Here is a 20,438-nt window from a genome sequence, read left to right as displayed (position 1 = left end):
TGGGGTCGTTAGCTGACAGGGAGGCCTTTTGCCGGCCTTCTTCCCAAGGTATTTTGATGGCTAAGGGGATCCCAGCTTGGTGGGTAATTTCTATTCTTTTTCTTTTTTTGGACACAGAATTTTGTTCTGCTGCCCAGGCTGGAGTACAGTGACGTGATCTTCGCTCACTACAACCTCCACTTCCCAGGTTCAAGCAACTCTCCCACCTCACCCTCCCAAGTAGCTGGGACTATGGCACCACCACACCTAGCTAATTCTGTATTTTTGGTAAAGACAGAGTTTCACCACATTGGCCAGGCTGGTCTCGAACTCCTCACCTCAAGTGATCCACCAGCCTCGATTGCCCAAAGTGCTGGGATTACAGGCGTGAGCCACTGCACCTATCTTTGGTGGGTAATTTCAAATACCAACTGTAGCAGGGTCCTACCCAACTAGAAAAAAAGTTCTGAGAATGACAGAAATATCATTTCACACCTCTCTCTTAATGGCTTGTAGGGGGATGCTTCACTTTTGGTATTTAAGTTCTATAAAAAGACAATGATATAGTTTGGATGTTTGTCCCTTCCAAAACTCATGTTAAGCACCCTGGCATCTCTTGCCCTCTCTCTTGCCATGTAATGCACCTTTCGTGTTCCGCCTTTCATCTTCTGCCAGGCATGGAAGCCTCCTGAAGCTTTCCCAAAAGCAAATGCTAACACCATGCTTCCCATGCAGCTTGTAGAATCATGAGCCAAATAAACCTTTTCTTCTTATAAACTACCCAACTTCAAGTGTTCCTTTATGGTAACGCAAATGGACTAATACATGTAATCAACGAGGTTTAGGTTACTCACACCCAGAGCAGATTTGGGGCATGCTGGCCACCTGATAAAAGGACCAAGTGCATACCAACTGCTACACACCTGAGAGGAGCACAGGAGCACTGCATGCATTCTCGGCTTGCTGATTACCAAATCAGAAATTGGCAAAGGTAAGCCATAGCATCCTCTCTCTGTTCTTGGATCAGAAAAAACGTGATGAAAACGCCTTGGGTGGATTAAGGTGTGTGAAGGGTTTTTCTCCTGTCATGAGCCAAAAGCTAGCAAGAGGCAGTGGCGTGTGGAGAAAAAACACAGGGGTTTTTTGTTGTTTTTTGTTGTTGGTGGTGGTGGTGGTGGTTTCCGGTTTTGTTTTAAGATAGAGTCTCGCTCTGTCACCCAGGCTGGAGCGCAATGGAGCAATCTCGGCTCACTGCAACCTCCACCTCCCAGGTTCAAGCGATTCTCCTGCCTCAGTCTCCCAGGTAACCCAAATTACAGGCTCACGCCACCACACCCAGCTAATTTTTGTATTTTTAGTGGAGACAGTGTTTCACCATGTTGCCCAGGCTGGTCTTAAACTCCTGACCTCAAGTGATCCGCCTCCCTTGGCCTCTCAAAGCTCTCGGATTACAGGTGTGCACCCCTGCGTCTGGCTGAGAATACAAGTTTTCAAAGTCAGATCTGGATCCTGACCCTAGTTTCCTCCTGTGTGTGGGCCTGAGAAAATTACCAACGAGCCTCAGTTTCCTCATGTGCAAAATAGAGCTCATGGGGCTACTGAGAGGATTGAACGACTGGACCTGTGCTCTCGGCATGCTGGAGACACAGTGAACACCCTCCTCCTTCAGCCATGGGAGACCAGGTGATTTTTTGTGTGTTCCTCGTCAGCTTCCCTCCCTGGGCCTTACAGCAGCTATTGGAATCGCTGAGCTGACTCTTTCCAAGCTGCCATTCTTGGTGTCTCAACCTCTCCCCTACCACACTGGCTCCTAGAAAACCCCTCATCCTGCAACAAACATCCTCGTTCGCTCCCATCCTTTCCCCTTTCCTCTGGTCTCCAAAGGAGTCTTCTCCCTTTTTCCTCTGATCTCCAAAGGAGTCTTCTCCCTTCTGCTCAAAGCCAATCCCCGACCTGTGTTCTCCGTTGGACCCTCTGTTAACTCACAAGACTGTTCTGTTATGGCTTCCGGCTTTATCTTACGCCTGCAAACCTTCCCTGCATGCTGCCTCTGCCCCACAGGCTTTGCATTTCTCCTACATCAAAATTAATCCAGGTTGGGCATGATGGCTCACTCCTTTAGTGCTAATACTTTGGGAAGCCAGGGCAGAAGGATCACTTGAGGCCAGGAGTTCGAGACCAGACTGGGCAACCTAGCAAGACTCTGTCTGTACAAAACTTAAAAAATTTTCAAAAATTAGCTGGACATGGTAGCATGCACCTGTAGTCCCAGCTATTCAGGAGGTTGAGGTGGGAGGGTCACTTCATTGTATTCCAGCCCGGAGGACAGAGCCAGACCCTGTCTCTAAAAAATAACAAAACAGACATGCATTCTATTGGGCTCCTGAGCCCTCTGTTAATTTGCTAATGCTCCTAGAAAGCTTACACGTTAAGCTATTGTGAGCAGTAATCCCTTCTAACCAATGACCTTCAAGAAGGCAACCTGGAGCAATAGAATTCTAGAGCCAAAAGCAGACGGGGATGAGAAGGTTTAGCCACCAATTGACCAGATGATTTTAGACAAGTTACACTGCCTTCCTGGACCTTCATTTATTCAGGTGTGAGATAAGCTAGTTAGAGTCAAGTCACCAACGTCCCTGGCAGGTTGAGGATGCCATGATGGGACTCAGAGGGCTCCCGAGGGGCACAGTCTGGATGAGGGGCCATGGTTACAGGCCGTGACGGGGCAGTGCCTGACGGAGGGGCATCCAAGGGAGTCAGGGTCACAGGAGGGTGTAGGAGGATAACACCGAAGCCCGGCTTCTCCCATGCCCCCACGGAGTGACGCAGGCAGCGCCCCCATTCCTTTACTTGATGCAAGAAGCTGTGCTGTCTGACTCAATGCTGGCTGACTATAAAAAGTAAAAATTTGAATATTCAAGTCTGAGCCATGAAATTTCATTTTGTGTCATGCTGCCTTCATTTAGTCCCCATGTATTTCTTGGAAAGAGATCCTGATAGGTAAGCATGGTCTTTCCTCATCACCCTCCTGCCCCTCCTCCCATGCCAAGCACCAGACACATCAAAGATGCTCAGGAAATCCGCAGAATGAGTCACCCCATGTGGACACTTAGATTCCTTCCAAAGGGGTAAAAACCCCTTAACCCACATTCCGACAGGAAATATCATTTCGTAGTTCTAGGTAGAAGGGATGAAATGTTTGTTTTAGAGATGAGAAATAAAGGTACACAGAGAAAAGCTAACGTTTGCCAAGTCTTAGCTAATGAGATGATGGAGATATTTCCTTGTCCTTTGAGTGCAAGTCTTTTTTTTTTTTTTTTTTTTTTCAGAGACAAGATCTCACTCTGTCACCCAGGCTGGAGTGCAGTGGCACAATCATAACTCACTGCAGCCTCAAACTCCTGGGCTTGACCAATCCTCATACCTCAGCCTCCTGTGTAGCTAGGACGTATTAATTTTGTTTCATGTAGAGACAGGGTCTTGCTATGTTGCCCGGGTTGGTCCTGACCTCCTGGCCTCAGTTAAATCTCAAAGTTCAGTTTCCCAAAGTTCCAAAGTGGTGGGATGTCTTTTTCTTTTTTTTTTCTGGAGGCAGGGTATTACTCTGCACTCCAGAGTGCACGCCAGGCTGAAGTACAGTGGTATAACCATGGCTCACTGCAGCCTCAACCTTCCTAGACTCAGGTGATCCTCCCTCCTCAGCCTCCCAAGTAGTTGGGAACATAGATGTGCATCATGAGGCCCAGCTGCTTTTTGCAGTAATTTGTGTAGAGATGAGGTCTTACTATGTTGCCCAGACTGGTCCTGAACTCCCGACCTCAGGAATCTTCCTGCTTCAGCCTCCCAAAGTGTTGAGCTGACAATTGTGAGCCGCTGCCCTCAGCCACTTGAATGCACTTCCTAACCATTCTCTTTTCCCTGAAGAACCATTTTAGGCACACAACAGAGTCTGATGAACTTGCTCTATTGTAAGACTTTTAAAATTGTTCCTTAAAATGGCCAATCCTACAAACTACATCTATAAAATTACTGAATTTTCATTTCCAAAGCAAACACCAGTAGATACGCTTAGTTTAAATTTTAATAACACTTGAGTTGAGGTGAGGAAGACCAGTTGATAGACATTTCACTGCTTCTCAAATCTCATTTCTAAGATCAAAAGTGCTTTAACTTTCTTTTTTTTTTTTTTTTTGAGACAGAGTCACACTCTGTCGCCCAGGCTGGAGTCCAGTGGTGCAATCTCAGCCCATTGCAACCACCACCTCCTGGGTTCAAGCGATTCTCCTGCCTCAGCCTCCAAAGTAGATGGGATTCCAAGTACCCACGACTATGCTCAGCTAATTTTTATATTTTTAGTAGAGACGGGGTTTCACTATGTTGGCCAGGCTGGTCTTGAACTCCTGACCTCAGGTGATCCACCTGCCTCAGCCTCCCAAAGTGCTGGGATTATAGCTATGAGCCACCGCAGCCGGCCAAAAGCATTTGAACTTTCTAAAGCAACAAGAACAGGGGGGAAATTTCTCACATGTAAAATAACACATCATTTCATAAACCGAAGAGGAAAGCCTTAGACACTTTACAGGGACTTTGTTTGACAAGTTACAGCCAAGAGGAAGTTTTTGTAGCTGTTTAGTAAACAGCTGGAAGGAGAAATCTGAAATGAGGAAGAGAGGATATTTGTGCTCTGTTGGCAGGTCTGCTAGGCAGTCTCCCGAGCAGCCACACCAGGCCATGTACAAGATCTGCCATTTCCACCACTGCCTCTCTCAGCTGTCACCGTTTATTACAAATCCACGTCGCAAGCCGCCCCTTTGCAGCTTCCAGCCTGATCATGTGCAAAACCAGGGAAAAGGACAACCCAACACATCTGGGCAAATAGAAAGAAAGAAGTTCGAATTAAGGGGCTGCCTCTGAATCCCGAAAGGATAACTCATTCTTTTCAATGAGTCCCTTCCCAGGAAGCCAGCTTGCCTGCAATTTCTCTTGCCTGAAATTTTTCTCACCCGCTCTGCTATTCAAAGTCACCTACTAAAATTCCCAGATCCACTGCTGAGAATTCTTAGATCCTGCTTTTTCTGGCCAGAGGGAAATAAGAACGAGCTCATGAATGTGGTCAAGGGTACTACCAAAATTAATTCACATTTTATTTTGGAGCTTATAAATATTGCGTCTTAAATATGGTCCAAGAGAGGCCTCTGCTGGTAAGACAGGGTGCAGGAAGGAGGTTGGGGCGTCCTAGGTCTGAGGACATCCTTCTCCCCCAAGCAAGTGTTGTACGTCACATTCCCAAAGAGAATCATTTGCAGTGATTTCCAAGCATGGATGATTTTGCAGCCCAGGAAGAGCCTACGGTGACACACGGCTATGTCCCTCTCAAGGGCTTCCACGTCCACTGTCTCATCTGAACCTCCCAGCCATCCCCCAAAATAAGGCAGCTGTGCTCTGCCCATCTCAGCACTGAGAAGATTCAGGTTCACAGGACATGGGGGAGTCAGACAGAACCAGAATGATGACCTCTTCCCACCACAGGTGGCTGGTCACTTATGTGATGAGTTGATATTTTTTTCTTTTTTGAGACAGGGTCTCATTCTGTCACCCAGGCTGGAGCGCAGTAGCTCACTTCTGCCTCAAGCTAAGCTGCAGTGATCCTGCTGCCTTAGCCTCGTGAGTAGCCGAGACCGCAGGTGTGTGCCACCTAAGCCTGGCTAAGCGTTGTTTTGTTTTGTTTTGTTTTGTTTTGGAGATGGGTCCTGGCTGTGTTGCCAGGCTGGTCTTGCTCTCCTGGGCTCAAGCAGTCTCCCACCTCGGCCTCCCTCAGTGCTGGGATTATAGGCATGATCCAGTGTGCCTGGCAGGTTGATTTTGTTTTCAGCTTCATAGAAAAAAAAGAAGAAAAAGAAAAAAAGATTAACTTCTAGGTGCAGGGTCATGCCAGAGGGGCGCACTCTTTAAAATTCCTTGATCTTTTAAACGTGTTACGCACTTCTGTCTTTCACCTTGGGGCGAGGGGAGGAAACTCCTTTTACCTAAATCTAGTTTTTCCGTTGACTTTTAATTTCCTGGATTCTCCATGAAATGCCTTCCATGCGGGTTCAGTTTTTCAGAACATGTTGTCACTTCTTTTGGCTCTGCTGTCTGCCCCTCCCATCTGTCCCTCTCAGGTCACAGAGAGGGAGCTCAACTAGAAACTTCCCCAAAAGGTGGCTCAGACCTGCAACAAGAGTGAAACTTCATAGAAAGAAAGAGAGAGAGAGAGGAGGGAAGGAAGGAAGGAAGGAGGGAGGGAGGGAGGGAGGGAGGGAGGGAAGGAAGGAAGGAAGGAAGGAAGGAAGGAAGGAAGGAAGGAAGGAAGGAAGGAAGGAAGGAAGGAATTTCTCTGAGAAAGAGGTTTGCACGATGATGGACAGGAGGGAGCAAATATGTCAATGCATGCATTTCAAATGCAGTTGGGGGAAAGCTATCTGTTTCATCCATAGGAAACATTTGTCCCACAGCACAGCCAAAATACAGCTGGTGAGATTTACTAGACTCTGCTGCTGGGCCCACTACTGGAGTTGAAGTGTTGGGGTCCACGGGGGGAGGTGTGTACCTCATAGGGGATCTTCAGCAAATCTGTGACCGAGAAATCCAATGTCCCCTCTCCTCATCTACAGAGCAACCCCCTCCTCAGCATTTCTTGCCTGAAACCTAAATTACCCTCAGAAAATTCAAAATAGGTTCCCTCCGCAGATTGCAACTCCCTACCAAAACAGTGTCACATCTGTTAATTCCATAAATGCTGTTCTTGGCTAAGCATAAACCGCTTATAAGTATAATCTCATTGATCTTCATAATCTTTCATTTGTGTCTCTGCAGGTAGCCAGCTGCACGTGTCAAGTCAGAGTTTGAATTGCACATTAGAACCCACCTGCCGATTGCCCTGGGAGGAGATTTCGGAATTAAAGTCCCTGGAAAGTTAGATGCCAATTATCTCATGAGCCTTTTGTGCTGTGCAAAGACCAAAGAGCGAAACTAAAACCCACACATGCACACACTTAAACCAATTAAGATCCCTTTTTATTTAAAGTGATTGTCATTAAGAGGACAGTCCCTCAGTATGAGAGATTTGGGTTCTGTGCCTAATTCAGTCAGTCGTCTTAGTCCTTGTCATCTCCCTTCTCTCCACCACCATCTGAGGACCCGGCAACGGCCCTGATTAGCTTTCCCTAGTGACCAACAAGTTCGTTGGTCACTAGGATTTATTAAATGCCTCTTATGGGGCAGGTGCCCAGAAAATAGTTGCTGCCTTAGGCAAGCATTGGTTACCTGTTCACCCCAACTTTTCCTCCTTCTTTCTGGGCACGTAGCTAAGTCACCTTCCGTCGCTTCCCTTAGAGCCGGGACTAAGTTCTGGTTAGATAACATGCCAGTGCCATCTAACTGCTGAGACCTAGGGAGCCCCTCTTGTCCACCCCACGAGCAATTAGTAATGTGGGCAGGAGATGTTGGAGCCACAGGAGGGAGGGGTCCCTGAGTCACCACCTGGAGCAGAGCTGCTCACTTCAGGAACAGACACTTTGTACCCAATGAGGCTTCTTCTGCATTTAGTGACTAAAACTGGGGTTTGCCTGTTACTGCAGCTGCAGTTACATTAACTTGCACACTGTCTCTGCCCTAGGCCGTAGGATCCTCCTTCACCGTCTGTGGGAGGCATGCAGACCTGTGAGTCATCTTTCAGTCACCCAGTGTGCCAGATGCAAAGACACAGATTGAAGTCTGGAAAGGAAGTTGGGAGCCACATGATTTTCTACTTCTTTTTAACCTTTTGAATATAGTCTAAGATTTGTTCCCCTCTCCCTTTTTTTTTTTTTTTTTTTTTTTTGAGACGGAGTTTCCCTCTTGTTACCCAGGCTGGAATGCAATGGTGCGATCTCGGCTCACCGCAACCTCCACCTTCTGGGTTCGGGCAATTCTCCTGCCTCAGCCTCCTGAGTAGCTGGGATTACAGGCACGCGCCACCATGCCCAGCTAATTTTTTGTATTTTTAGTAGAGACGGGGTTTCACCATGTTGACCAGGATGGTCTCGATCTCTTGACCTTGTGATCCACCCGCCTCGGCCTCCCAAAGTGCTGGGATTACAGGCATGAGCCACTGTGCCTGGCCCCCTCTCCCTTTAAAGGACTGGAAAATGATTTTTGTGTTTTTTTTGTTGTTTGTTTTTTGTTTTTTTTTTTTGAGATGGAGTCACACTCTGTGGCCCAGGCTGGAGAGCAATGGCGTGATCTCGGCTCACTGCAACTTCTGCCTCTCAGGTTCAAGCAATTCTCCTGCCTCAGGCTTCTGAGTAGCTGAAATTACAGGCATCCTCCACCATACCCAGCTAATTTTTGTATTTTTAGTAAAGATGGGATTTTAGCATGTTGGCCAGGCTGGTCTCGAACCCCTGGACTCCCAGTGATAAAATTACAGGTGTGAGCCACCACAACCGGCCATGGACTGGAAAAAAATTTTAAGGCTTCACAACCTAAGTTACAAAACCAGGAGCGATCTTCAGCGCCCAGTGTGACAGCAAAGACAAGAGAAAGAGGGACGCCTACATCGGCTTGTTCCACAATGAGTCACCATCACACGAGCAAGGCCAACCCAGTTCTCGGACAGGCGATGCCTCTTCTACCACCTTGCTCATCACAGGACAGGGTCCCATCAGATGTCCCCCCTGGCCCCCAGCTCTGTCCACTCAGCTCATCCATCACTCAGTAGAGTATGAAGCTAAGGACTGGGCCTTGGACCATCTGCCCCCAGTTTGCACAGGCTCTGCCTCTCTTCCATGTCAGCTGTTCTTTTTTTAAAAATTTATTTTCATTGAGGTAAAACAGACATATGTAATCTACCATCTTTATCACTGTTCCGTGTACAGCTTGGTGCTAAGAAGTGCATTTGTATTCTTTCTTTTTCCCTTCAGGTCCCCTCACCTTCCCCTTCTCTGGTGACCCCGATTCTCCTCTCTTCCTCCTCCATGAGACCCAGTTCTTCAGCCCCCACATAGGATTGAGAATCTGTGACATTTGTCTTTCTGTGCCTGGCTCATTTCCCATAAAATAATGTCCTCCAGGTCCGACCACATTGCTGGATAACAAGATTTCATCCTTTTTATGTCTGGATGACACTCCATTCTGCATCTAAACCACATTTTCTTTAGCTGTTCATCCACCGATGGAACCTAAGGTTGCTTCCTAATCTCTGTTATTGTGACTAGTGTTATAACAAACGTGGGTGTGCAGCTCTGTCTTTGACACGCTGGCTTCTTTTCTTTGGCATAAATACACAGCAGCGGGATTGCTGGATCCTCTATCTCTATCTTTACTTTTGTTGTTTTGCTTTGTTTTGTTTTGGAGCTGGGTTCTGGCTGTGTTGCCCAGTGGGTCTTGATCTCCTGGGCTCAAGCAATCCTCCATGCTGTTCTCCATAATGGTTATACTAATTTACATTCCCACCAAGAGTGCACGAGGGAGAACAAGGGTCCCTTTTTCTCCACATCCTCGCCATGGCAGTTCCCCTAAGGACACTCAGGCCTCTACTGTTCTTGCCATTTTCATCTGATCAAAACCTGCATGCAGGCAGGTAGCAGGACAGGCCTCATAAATGCTAAGATGACTGGCAGCTGCACCTCTCACTAGCAGAGTCCGACCCTCACAGAGCACTGAGGAATCCCCTGGTCAGGGCCCCTTGTCATGCAGAGGAGAAAGCAAAAGCCCGGGGAGAGGGACTGACTTGGCAACCTGGCGAGCAATGGTGGGCATGAGGCCAGAGCCTGGATCTCTTCCCCTGGTCCTCTTACCCTCCCTCTCCCAGAGTGAGTTCATGCAGCGAATGATGGTCATGCCACTGCACTCCTGCCTGGGTGACAGAGCAAGTTCCTGCCTCAAACATAGACAGAAGGAAGATCAGAAGAAAAGAAAGAGACAAACAGGAAAGAAAGAAGAAAGAAAAGAAAGAAAGAAGGAAAGGAAAGAAAGAAAGGAGAAAGAAGGAAGGAAGAGAGAGAGGGAGGGAGGGAGGAAGGAAGGAGAAAGAAGGAAGGAAGGAAGAGAGAGAGAGGGAGGGAGGGAGGAGGAAGGATGGGAGGAAGGGAAGAAATCCTGTATCTCTAAAAGACCCAGTCTTGAGAAGTCCACCAGATTGACACAGCAAGGGATAAGATTTGCCCCTAACTGTTTCAGGAATATCAGATGGAAAAAAAAAAAAAAAAAAAAACAACACATTCCTTGAGCAGCCACTATGTGCCAGACATTGATCTAAATATTGAAGACGGGGTCAGAGGCAGGGCTCACAGCTTTCAATGGCTTAAGGAGCAAAAGTGAGAGAAAGGAGAGAGAGAGAGAGAGAATATATTAAACAGGCACATTCATTCAAACAGCTTTATGCCCAAACCAATTTGGGATTTTTGTTAAATGTTTGAACCAATTGCCTTGACATCCTGCAGATACGTCAGGCAGGCTGGTGTTCTCCGTGCTTGAGGATATGCCATTGTCAAGGTCTTCTTTAGAACCGTCAGAATGCCCATCATTTTGATAAGGAATTGGTTCACCTTTTCTGCTGTTTGCTGGAGTGAAGGGTGGTGCCTCGTCCCAGCCCTTCCCTATCTGGAAACCAGGGTGTAGTTATCAGTTTTTTAACTACACCCAGGTGCCTCTTTCCCCTCTTGATGAGGGTGAGCCAGTTCATCCTGTCCCATAGCAAACTTCTGCTCTACTGTATCCTCCCACCTGCCTGTTTTCGGCCAACTCTAAACTTGGATGTCACACCTGAACTTGGGTATCACCTAGATCAAAGCCAGAACAATGCTGAGCGGTGCAGAAAGGCCTGGATCGGAAGCCCAGCCCAAGACCTGGGGGAGTTACCCGTTGCTACACAAAAGTCATAAACGTAGACTGTGCATGCCCAATACCCACAGTTTTTCCCATCTTCTCCACTAAAATGTGAAAATTCTCGGGGAAGTCAGAACTGCATGACTCTCCAAAGGGCACACACAAAGCCTCAACTAAAATGCTTGTGACAAATCCTCCCTCTAGAAGGCGAGGACAGCCACCCAGCATAGACACACAGGGACAACTCACCCTACATCCTGTGCCCCTTACACCCACATATCAGAATACTATGATGCCCCCAAAACCAACTGTTTATTAACCATATTTTCTGTATTTGTCATTTCCCCTCTAACACAGTGATGTATGAAGTGTGATATTATAATGTAATCAGCATTAATTTTTCCTATGGTTTGGCTGTGTCTCCACCCAAATCTCATCTTGAATTATAGCTCCCATAATCGTGGGAGGGACTCAGTGGAGGTAATTGAATCATGGGGGCGGGTCTTTTTCGTGCTGCTCTTGTGATGGTAAGTCTCAACAGATCTGATGGTTTTATAAAGGGCAGTTCCTCTGCACACACTCTCTTGCCTGCTGCCATGGAAGGCGTGCCTCTACTCTTTCACCTTCTGCCGTGATTGTGAGGCCTCGCTAGCCACGTGCAACTGTGAGTCAATTAAACCTTTATTTCTTTATAAATTACCCAGTCTTGGTATTTCTCTATAGCAGTATGAAAATCAACTAATACAATTTTATTCAGGAGTTTGGAAAAGTTTAATGTCTCTCTATTTATGACATGCATAACATGTTTCTTTCATCTAAAGCAAAAAAACAAAACAAAAAACCTCATGATAATTCACTAGAAAATATTAAACATGAATAAACTATCAAGTCTGTAATCCCAGCACTTTGGGAGGCCAAGGCGGGGGGATCACGAGGTCAAGAGATCGAGACCATCCTGGTCAACATGGTGAAACCCCTGACTCTACTAAAAAATACAAAAAATTAGCTGGGCATGGTGGTACGTGCCTGTAATCCCAGCTACTCAGGAGGCTGAGGCAGGAGAATTGCCTGAACCCAGGAGGCGGAGGTTGCGGTGAGCTGTGCCATTGCACTCCAGCCTGGGTAACAAGAGTGAAACTTCGTCTCAAAAAAAAAAAAAAAAAAACTGTACTAATGGAAGCAAACATGCCCTGCATGAAACACATGGCAAATAATTTGGTACTAGAACTGGGGAGTGTAGTGGGCAGAGCCAGCTCACCATCCTCAGAAAGCTGACCACTTCATCACTTTAGTTTTGCTGGGGCATTTGAATGGCATGTGCTTTTTTAAAAATAAAAAAGTGTTATCCAAATTAAATCTGTACTGAGAATGTATCAGAGTCTCCAGTGAGGTCCATGTGTTCCCAGGCCAGCTCGCCCTTCTGTCTGAGGACCTTAGTTGCCAAAGTGAATGTGCATTGGCACAGGCATTCCGTGTGGGAAGGACAGCAGGGCTCTCTCCCAGCTCAGCTTGGTCCTTTTTTTTTTTGGAGCCAGGGTCTCACACTATTGCCCAGGCTCCAGTGCAGTGGCAGGATCTTGGCTCACTGCAGCCTCCACTTCCTAGGCTCAAATGGTCCTCCCACGTCAGCCTCCCAAGTAGTTGGGACTACAGGCCAGAGCCACTGTGCCTAGCTAATGTTTAGTTATTTTGTAGGGACGAGGGTCTCACTATGTTGCCCAGGCCAGTCTCGAACTTGTGAACTCAAGCGATCCTCCTACCTGGGCCTTCCAAAGTGTTGGGATTACAGGCGTGAGCCCCGAAGCACGGCCGGGTGCTGTTTATTTCACACCCACTCAGACTTCCTGGCCCTCCCGTGGGGAGCAGCGCTGGAGCCTGCAGGCGAGTCTGGGGGCTGCAGGCGGCTGCAGGAGGGGTGCGCGGCCAGGCGGCTGGGGGCTACTGCGGGGTGCTCCTCCGATCCTGAGCCCCTGGGGTCCTGGGCGGCCTCTCTGTGGGGCCTGCCCCGGGGCTCTCGGCCCAGCTTTTCGCTGGCGGAGGACGTCACCTCGCTCTCATCTTCATCCGGTATCCCCGTGCGCCCTGACCCCCTGGATGGACCCGTGGGGCCGCCCTCCGCTGCGGCGCATGCACCCGGGCGCGCCGGCACCCCGTCTTCCTCCCACCCACCCTCCTCCGCGTGGCCGGGGCCTACGCTCTGCTTCCCGGGGGCGGCGCTCGGGGTCTCCCCGCGGCGTCCCGGCCTCCCGCGCATCCGCCGCCGCAGGCTGGTCACCAGGTCGACGAGGCCCAGCAGGAAGGACAGCGCGCTGACCGCCCAGAGGAACAGCATCAGCAGGGACTTCTCCGTGGGCCGCGACACGTAGCAGTCCACCACGCCGGAGCACGGGGGGCGCGTGCACGGGAAGCTCTCCGGGGCCCGGAAACCGAACAACAGGTAGTGCAGGGCCCCGAACGCGGCCTCCAGCAGCGTCCGCAGGAGGAGGTGCGCGATGTAGCCGGCCGAGAAGTCGGGCACCCGGAGCCCGCCGCGCTCCCTGCAGGGCCGGGGGCAGCGCCTCTGCCCGGGGGCCGGGGCCCGGGCCCGGGGGTCGGGGCCGCGGCGGGGGCCCAGCGCGGCGAGCGCGGCTCCTCGGTGCAGGACGTAGACGCTGAAGACGGCGGAGGGGAGGAGGAGGCACACGGCCTGGATCAGCCAGAACCGCAGCGGGGACACGGGGGAGAACACGTCGTAGCAAACGTTGGTGCATCCCGGCTGCAACGTGTTGCACACAAACCTCTCCTGCTCGTCCTGGTAGACGGGGCACCCCGCCAAGACGATCACCAGCATCCGCAGCAGCAGCGTGAGGACCAGCCAGAGCTTTCCTGGAAGAGAGGAAGCAGGCACGCCCTCGTCACCCCCAGTACACCGCCTTGAACACTTTTGGAGTTTCTGTTGGGCCTGCAGAACTGAGAAGCCAGTGAGCATGTCGCTAGTGTTCAGTTCGTTTGTGTTATTGTTGTTACACACAGCATCCTGCTATGTTGCCCAGGCTGGTCTTGAACTCCTGGCCTCAAGTGCTCCTGCCGCCTTGGCCTCCTGAGTAGCTGGGATTACAAGCATGAGCCGCCACACCCTGCAGCTTGTCTCTACTCACAGCAAGAGTATGAGGTAGGTAGTTCATCTGACAAATATTTATTGAGCACAGAACATTCTTGTTTGTAAGAAGCTTCCAGATGGGCAGATTTTTAAAAAGCATCATATTGAAAATGTTTTAATCTGACTCCTGATTCACACTTTTGGTAATGTCTCCTGGACTGACAGGTCCAGAGAGAAAGTTTGGCTGAGCAAATTAATAATTTAAATAAGATTTAAATTATCTTCTTTGGAGAATAAGCCTCTTCAAAGAGGCTGGCATATTCCTGTAACTGTGTGTAGCCGATTTGAGCTGCTGATTTCAGTAAATCCTCTTGACTTAGGATAACAGTCCAGGAATCTCTATTTAATCACAGTGCTTGTATTTAATGTTAGTCTGTGGCCCTTGAAATTGAATTTCTTTAAGAACGTTCCATTTTTCAGATTTTTTAACAATTCAGAATTTCTTTTCCAGTTACTAAGAATGAATGAGGCTTGTCTTTCTTCAGCTTTTCAGGAATGAAGGAGACCAAGCTAGGAGACAAAAATAACTACCAAGCCCTATTTCATGCCGTGGGCCAGCTGTTTTGAAACATGTTGAATACTCAGCCAAAATAACTTGTGAATATTCTGTTTTGTGATGTGATAGAGAAACATCGCATGACATCAGAAAAACAAAACTATTATAAATAAAGACAATCAAACAAAGAAGAATATCATTATGTGATGAAGTCACGGAGTTGAACTTTTAACGTCAAGTTGATTTTGTCTAAATCCACAAAATAAATGAGCAAGAATAGTATCAGCTGCATCTCTGGCTTCTGTTCATCCTTTTCTGACCCCCATACCTCTCTGAAAATGTGAGTCATCTGCATTAAACAAAAATCTATTATTTTCTTTGTTTAAAAAACAACTAAACTTGGGATTTGATTTAAAGAGCACAAGAGAAATGGCTACTCCTTAAAAATTAAGCTGGCCAGGCATGGTGGCTCACACCTGTAATCCTAGCACTTTGGGAGCCCTAGGCGGGCAAATCACAAGGTCAGGAGTTCAAGACCAGCCTGGCCAAGATGGTGAAACTCTGTCTCTACTACAATACAAAAATTAGCTGGTCGTGGTGGCAGGCACCTACAATCCCAGCTAGTCAGGAGGCTGAGGCAGGAGAATCGCTTGAACCCAGGAAGCGGAGGTTGCAGTGAGCTGAGATCGTGCCACTTCACTCCCGCTTGGGTGACAGAGCAGGGCTCTGTCTCAAAGAAAAAAAAAATAAGCTTCCAGTATAAAACCTAAAGGTATCACTTTCTCATTACCACGAGCTATTCTGCCACGCCAGGGTTGCACAGAAACACCCCTCCATCTGCTTTAGTGTTCAGACTTAGCTCCTGGGTGTCAGCACAGGAGGCCTCTGAGAGAACAATGTCACACCCAAGGCTCCCTTATGTGACGGAGGAACCACGGAACCATTCGAAGAAACTAGAAGCCTCAGCTCTCTTTCCTCCAGAAAGGCACAAGCCCTTTCTTTTGGGAGTGGGTGGACTTTCAGTTTGGTGACTGCAAACTGAAAATGGACCCTTTAGGAAGACTCAGTTTGACCGTGGCAAGGGAAACAAAAAGAGCGCAGGAGTTTGGAGACGGTCCCATACTCACCCACCACGGTCACGTTGCAGTTTAACGTGATGATGAGAAACCCTAGCACGTCCACGCCTTCCATGTTCCAGAATGTCACAGGCTCGAGGCTGCAGGAGACTATGGAGGACTGTTCTCCAAGGAGGTGGAACAATCCTTGCCCGGATAAATGTCCTTTAACTCCAAAGACTTCAAGGTGTGAGCTGCAGATGGAAAGCAAAGGTTTGAGCCAGGAGCAGGAGGTGGGTTTTTCTGTCTCCAAGCTGAGACAGCCCTCTGAGGCAGAACATTCCTAACAACTGCAGTGACCAGCAGAGCAAACAGCAGTCATCTCTTATTATGGGCTATTCTTACCCCCTGGTATATTCCAGGCCTGTGGCAGCGCTCATCTGTCCCCACCAGGACAGCCAGACGCTTCAGGATATAATAGCAGCAACTACTTTTAACTCAAGAAAGAAACCTGCTAACTAGCCAAGTCAGTTTCTCTATTAAAAAGGCATTTGCTCCTTGAAAACATTTCCACGACGACTTCACTTGTGCAAAAGCCCTTAAATTGTCTGTGTTTTGTCTTCTCAATCACGCATGAGTCACCATGCCACTGTCGCACAAACCCATAGGATCTCGAGTTTATGCTGAACTCTTCTGTCATTGGTGTAGGCAGAAATCTGGATCTCAGCCTGGTGTCCCAACTTGAGACTGTGACTTGATTATTCTCCTGCTGCTTCCTGTGCAGTGAGTGACAGCTCTTCGTCTGGAGGCAAAAGCCTGGGTGCAAAGCCCGGGGCCGCCCCTGTTCACTGGGGAAGTCACTGCACCTTTCCAGACAGACTCATATTACAGTAAGCAGAATCGTGCCATTCCACTTGGCATGTGCGGGAGGCTTTCGGGAAATGATGGCGTAAAATAAGAGCAGCTGGCATGAAGTAGGCGCACAACAACCTGTATCTGTGGATTTCAGTGCCTGACTGGCCTCTACAACCTTCACGGATTACATCTTCCCTTTGTATCTTCCAGCCCTATCTAGCCTGGAGCTGTTCCCATTGAATCTACTTAATAAACGTCTGTTAAATTTGTCATGAAATATCACGGTCTGGACCTGCTGACATCAATCACAGTTGCATCAAAATCCTGTCCCTGCAGCCGCCTTCATATCTGGGAAGAACCCATGGTGCAGCGTTGGGATGTATGATCAGGGTGGAAATTGTACACTTTAAAAGGAACGATTTCAATTTTCCATGAAAGCTATTCTTTACATCCCCACCTTTTCTTCATTTCTGATCTATTCTTGACTTTACTAATATCCCTAGAAAGATTCCCAGAAGAGTGCAGCAAAGCTACTTTCATCTTTACTCACATGACACGCTCCTGTCCATGGAAGACGATTTGACCCCCTTGAAAGGAACAGGCGTTTTGCTGTATTTTAGTCAAATGCTTCGACGTGAGCAATGAAATTCGAGAAATTGTCGTTAAGTAAAAATACTGAAATAGTCACGGGGTATAAGTGTAAAATAAAGGGGAATTTCTTTGTCTCCTAATAGACTGCTCATGGTATTGGCTTTAAAAAATGAAATATCAGGAAAGCAATAACTGAATCTTGCTGTGTGATAGAAATAGCCTGTCCCAAATGTGGAATAAATTAGCACCGCATGACCAAGAGCAAATCACTGGAGCTTTTCGTGCTTCGGTTTTCTCATCAGTGAAAGCAGAATAAAGAATGTGTTCTTCACCCACGCACAGTGACTGTGACACGCAAAATATGATGAGAGGTGTGAAGATGCTTTTGAAATGTAAAGAATGACCCAATGTCAGTGACAGGCACATCTCAGGGCTGGCTCCTCTGGCCCCATCCTTCGGGGCATCTTCTGAGCAGCCCATGCCGCCCCCTCACCACCCCCTCCCTTCCCATCCTGGCCACCTTTCCTCTTCCTCCTCGAAGTCTGCACCGTCCCCATTCCTTGTCTTTTTTCTCTTTCTCTTTTTTTCTCTTTCCTGCTACGTGACATTTTGCTTTACTTGGAAATTTTAACTCTGGCTAGGCACATTGGCTCATGCCTGTAAATCCCAGCATTTTGGGAGGCCAAGGCGGGTGGATCACCTGAGGTCAAGAGTTTGAGACCAGCCTGGTCAACATAGTGAAACCCCGTCTCTACTAAAAATGCAAAAAATAGCCAGGCGTGGTGGCGGGCACCTATAGTCCCAGCTACTCGGGAAGCTGAGTTGTGAGAATCGCTTGAACCCGAGAGGCAGAGATTGCAGTGAGCCCAGGTCGCACCACTGCACTCCAGCCTGGGTGACAGAGCAAGACTCCATCTCAAAAAAAAAAAGAGAGAGAGGGAGAGAAAAGAAAACTCCAAGGGCTACCTGAAGCTAGCTGGAGGTAAGGGAAGAAAAGGTGGAGGCGTCTGGGCATCAGCTCCTGGCTGTCTGTAACCATCCCAACGCTGATGGGAAGGTTTCTGTAAGTGTCTGTAGAATACAGAAATGTGGAGAGAACTGTGTTCAACCGTGGCCAAAGAAACCAGTTGGGAGTCAGGGGCTCAAACATACAAGATGCCAAACTGGGATAGTCCAGTAAACATAAGTGGTCAGCACTGGGCCTGTGGCTCAAAGTAATCCCAGCACTTTGAGAGGCTGAGGACGGAGGATCACTTGAGGCCAGAAGTTCAGCACCAGCCTGGGCAACATAGAGAGACCTCATCTCTACAAAATCTGTTTAAATTAGCCAGTAGTGAGCCAGGACCATGCCACTGCACTCCACCTTGGGCAGTGTACCTAGAAAAAAGAGAAAAGAAAGAAAGCGTTAACAGAAAGGAAACAGAACAATGTGCCACGTGGCGCTCAGCGGTGGCCTCACCTCTCTCTAGTGTAGTGATGTTAGCAAATTATTTAGGACTCAGTTTTACCATCTATAAACTGGGGTAATGATACTAAACATACGGGATTGAGAAGTGGGGTTCATTTAAATAAGGTTCTAGCACATTATCTGCCAGATAAGAAGCTCTTTAAAAAGGATGAGTTCAGTCAGTTCTCATTATTCATAGTAGTTATGTTTTACAAAGTTACCACCAACACTGGAATGGTGAATACTACGGTTTCCTTGGGGAAATACAAGGTTAGATGACAACAGTTTCACCGACCAGTTAGGACACTGCCTTACTTTGTGTGTTTCTGTTCAAATACACCTTATTTAATATATATTAACCCATTCTCATTAGATCATGGCCCACAACACTATCACTCACATATGAATGAAACCCAGCGTGTACTTTCTCTGCAAGCCCTGTGACAGCCCTCCTGCCCTTAGGAGAACCAGCCAGCACTCATGCTTGGGGCCATTTTATTTCATTATTTAAAAAAAAATGTTAGAGACAGGGTCTTGCTCTGTCACCCTACCTGGAGTGCAGTGACATGATCATAGCTCACTGCAGCCTGGACTACTCAGCTCAAGCCATTCTCCCACCTCGGCCTCCTGAGTAGCTGGGACTGCAGGGTTAAATCACCAAGCCTGGCTAATTTTTTAGTTTTTGTACAGATGGGGGTCTTGCTACATTGCCCAGTCTGGCCTCAAACTCCTGACCTCAGGCAGTCCTCCTGCCTCAGCTTCCTAAAGTGCTGAGGCCACAGGTTTTTGCCACTAAACCCATTGGGGACCACTTTAAATGGCAAAATCACCAACCAAAAGCACAAAAATGCAAAAAAACATGGCACTAACAAGACCTTGGGAGAAAGCACTCATTGACCTTGTGAGGGCAGAAACAAAAGGCAGGGTGGCCCCTGCTTCCCCCAGCTGAGGACGCATGTGTCAGCCATGCACACTTCCCACTGCGCATGTCCAAAATGGCAGAGAAAGCCCGATGAGTATTGGTTTGGGGATGAATTCGAAAATAAGAAATCTGTGATTATGAGGACTGACTGCACTTAAAAGAAGGATCAACCAGTGAGAAGAGCAGCAGAATCCCAGGAAGGGCCACTTCAGAAGAGACATGGGTCCCTAGGAACCCAGGACTCAGTGTCACAAAAACTGAAGGAGGGTCCAACTCCGGCTTCAGTGAGAACACCTCCATTGCTATCTGTGTTGTCTTTTATGCTTTGGCCAAGACTCCCCTTGGATAATGGATTCTGTTGTGAACTGAACGCGAGCCCGGGAATCTCGTCCAGCGAGAGGGTCCCAAACCTGGAAGAGAGCGCGCTCCCCGGAAAAAAGGAGGTAGAAAAGGCAAGGTCTGGAGGGCTACATGCGCTTTGCTCATGCAGCAATTTTATTTTTGCAATGTGTTTCATTATATACTTTTCTGAAGTTAAAGTTGTTTACGCCAGATTAACGTACTTAAATTACGGTAAGCAAGTTACGCCCAGTAAGTAAATTAAGACCAGGAAGTAGGCTACGCCCAGTAAGTAGGTTACGCCCAATAGGTCAAGGTAAGTAAATTACAGTCACGCCCTGTAAGCTATGGTAAATAAGTTACAGTTACGCCCTGTAAGTTACGGTAAGTTACCAAGTGTAAATATTTAAGTTAATATTTTGCAATGAAGGTAACACGGGTCCAAAATGAACACAATGAGACAATAAACCATAAGAAGCCGAAAGTAGACACAATGCCTCCCAAGTCCTCATATCCATAAAGTAATGACTGTTGATTATTTTGAATAACATATAGTTCCTCTCTCGGTTCCTGCTTTCCCTCAGCTCGACTCCCCCAACTAGGGATCTGTGTCCGGGCTCAAGCTCACCGTATGGCGAGGCCCATTTCCTAGGGGCCTCACATGGGAGCGATCCCCACAGGTCTCCCTTAGGATTCTGCATCTAGAAAAGGAATGTTAGAAAAGAGATGGTCTCCATTAGAATTACTGTGGGAGGCAACTTGATATC

General features: G+C 47.9%; 2 protein-coding genes across 3 annotated transcripts in view; one reads left to right on the top strand and one right to left on the bottom strand.

Moving 5' to 3' along the window:
• Positions 1-11,082: 11,082 nt before the first annotated feature.
• GJD4 (gap junction protein delta 4) overlaps positions 11,083-20,438 on the bottom strand; it is a 41,415-nt gene continuing 32,059 nt past the window's right edge. The window contains exons 1-2 of one of the 2 annotated variants that reach the window (XM_003733306.6): positions 15,590-16,115; positions 11,083-13,692 (exon numbers count right to left, since the gene is read on the bottom strand). In XM_003733306.6, the coding sequence (XP_003733354.3) occupies positions 12,653-13,692; positions 15,590-15,653 (1,104 nt within the window). In that variant the 5' untranslated portion in view covers positions 15,654-16,115 and the 3' untranslated portion in view covers positions 11,083-12,652. Of the gene's footprint in view, positions 18,341-20,438 lie in introns of those variants that run through there. The other variant, XM_078329886.1, reaches the window with a different exon arrangement.
• The window catches only part of LOC144576904 (uncharacterized), a 39,021-nt gene continuing 32,253 nt past the window's right edge, over positions 13,671-20,438 (top strand). Inside the window, exon 1 of the mRNA XM_078329925.1 lies at positions 13,671-13,978. The gene's annotated coding sequence lies outside the window, so the exon portion shown is untranslated. The remainder of the gene's footprint in view (positions 13,979-20,438) is intronic.

Source organism: Callithrix jacchus, chromosome 7 (assembly GCF_049354715.1).
Source record: "Callithrix jacchus isolate 240 chromosome 7, calJac240_pri, whole genome shotgun sequence".
Taxonomy (NCBI): Eukaryota; Metazoa; Chordata; class Mammalia; order Primates; family Cebidae; genus Callithrix; species Callithrix jacchus.
This window is presented reverse-complemented; position numbering and strand designations above follow the sequence as displayed.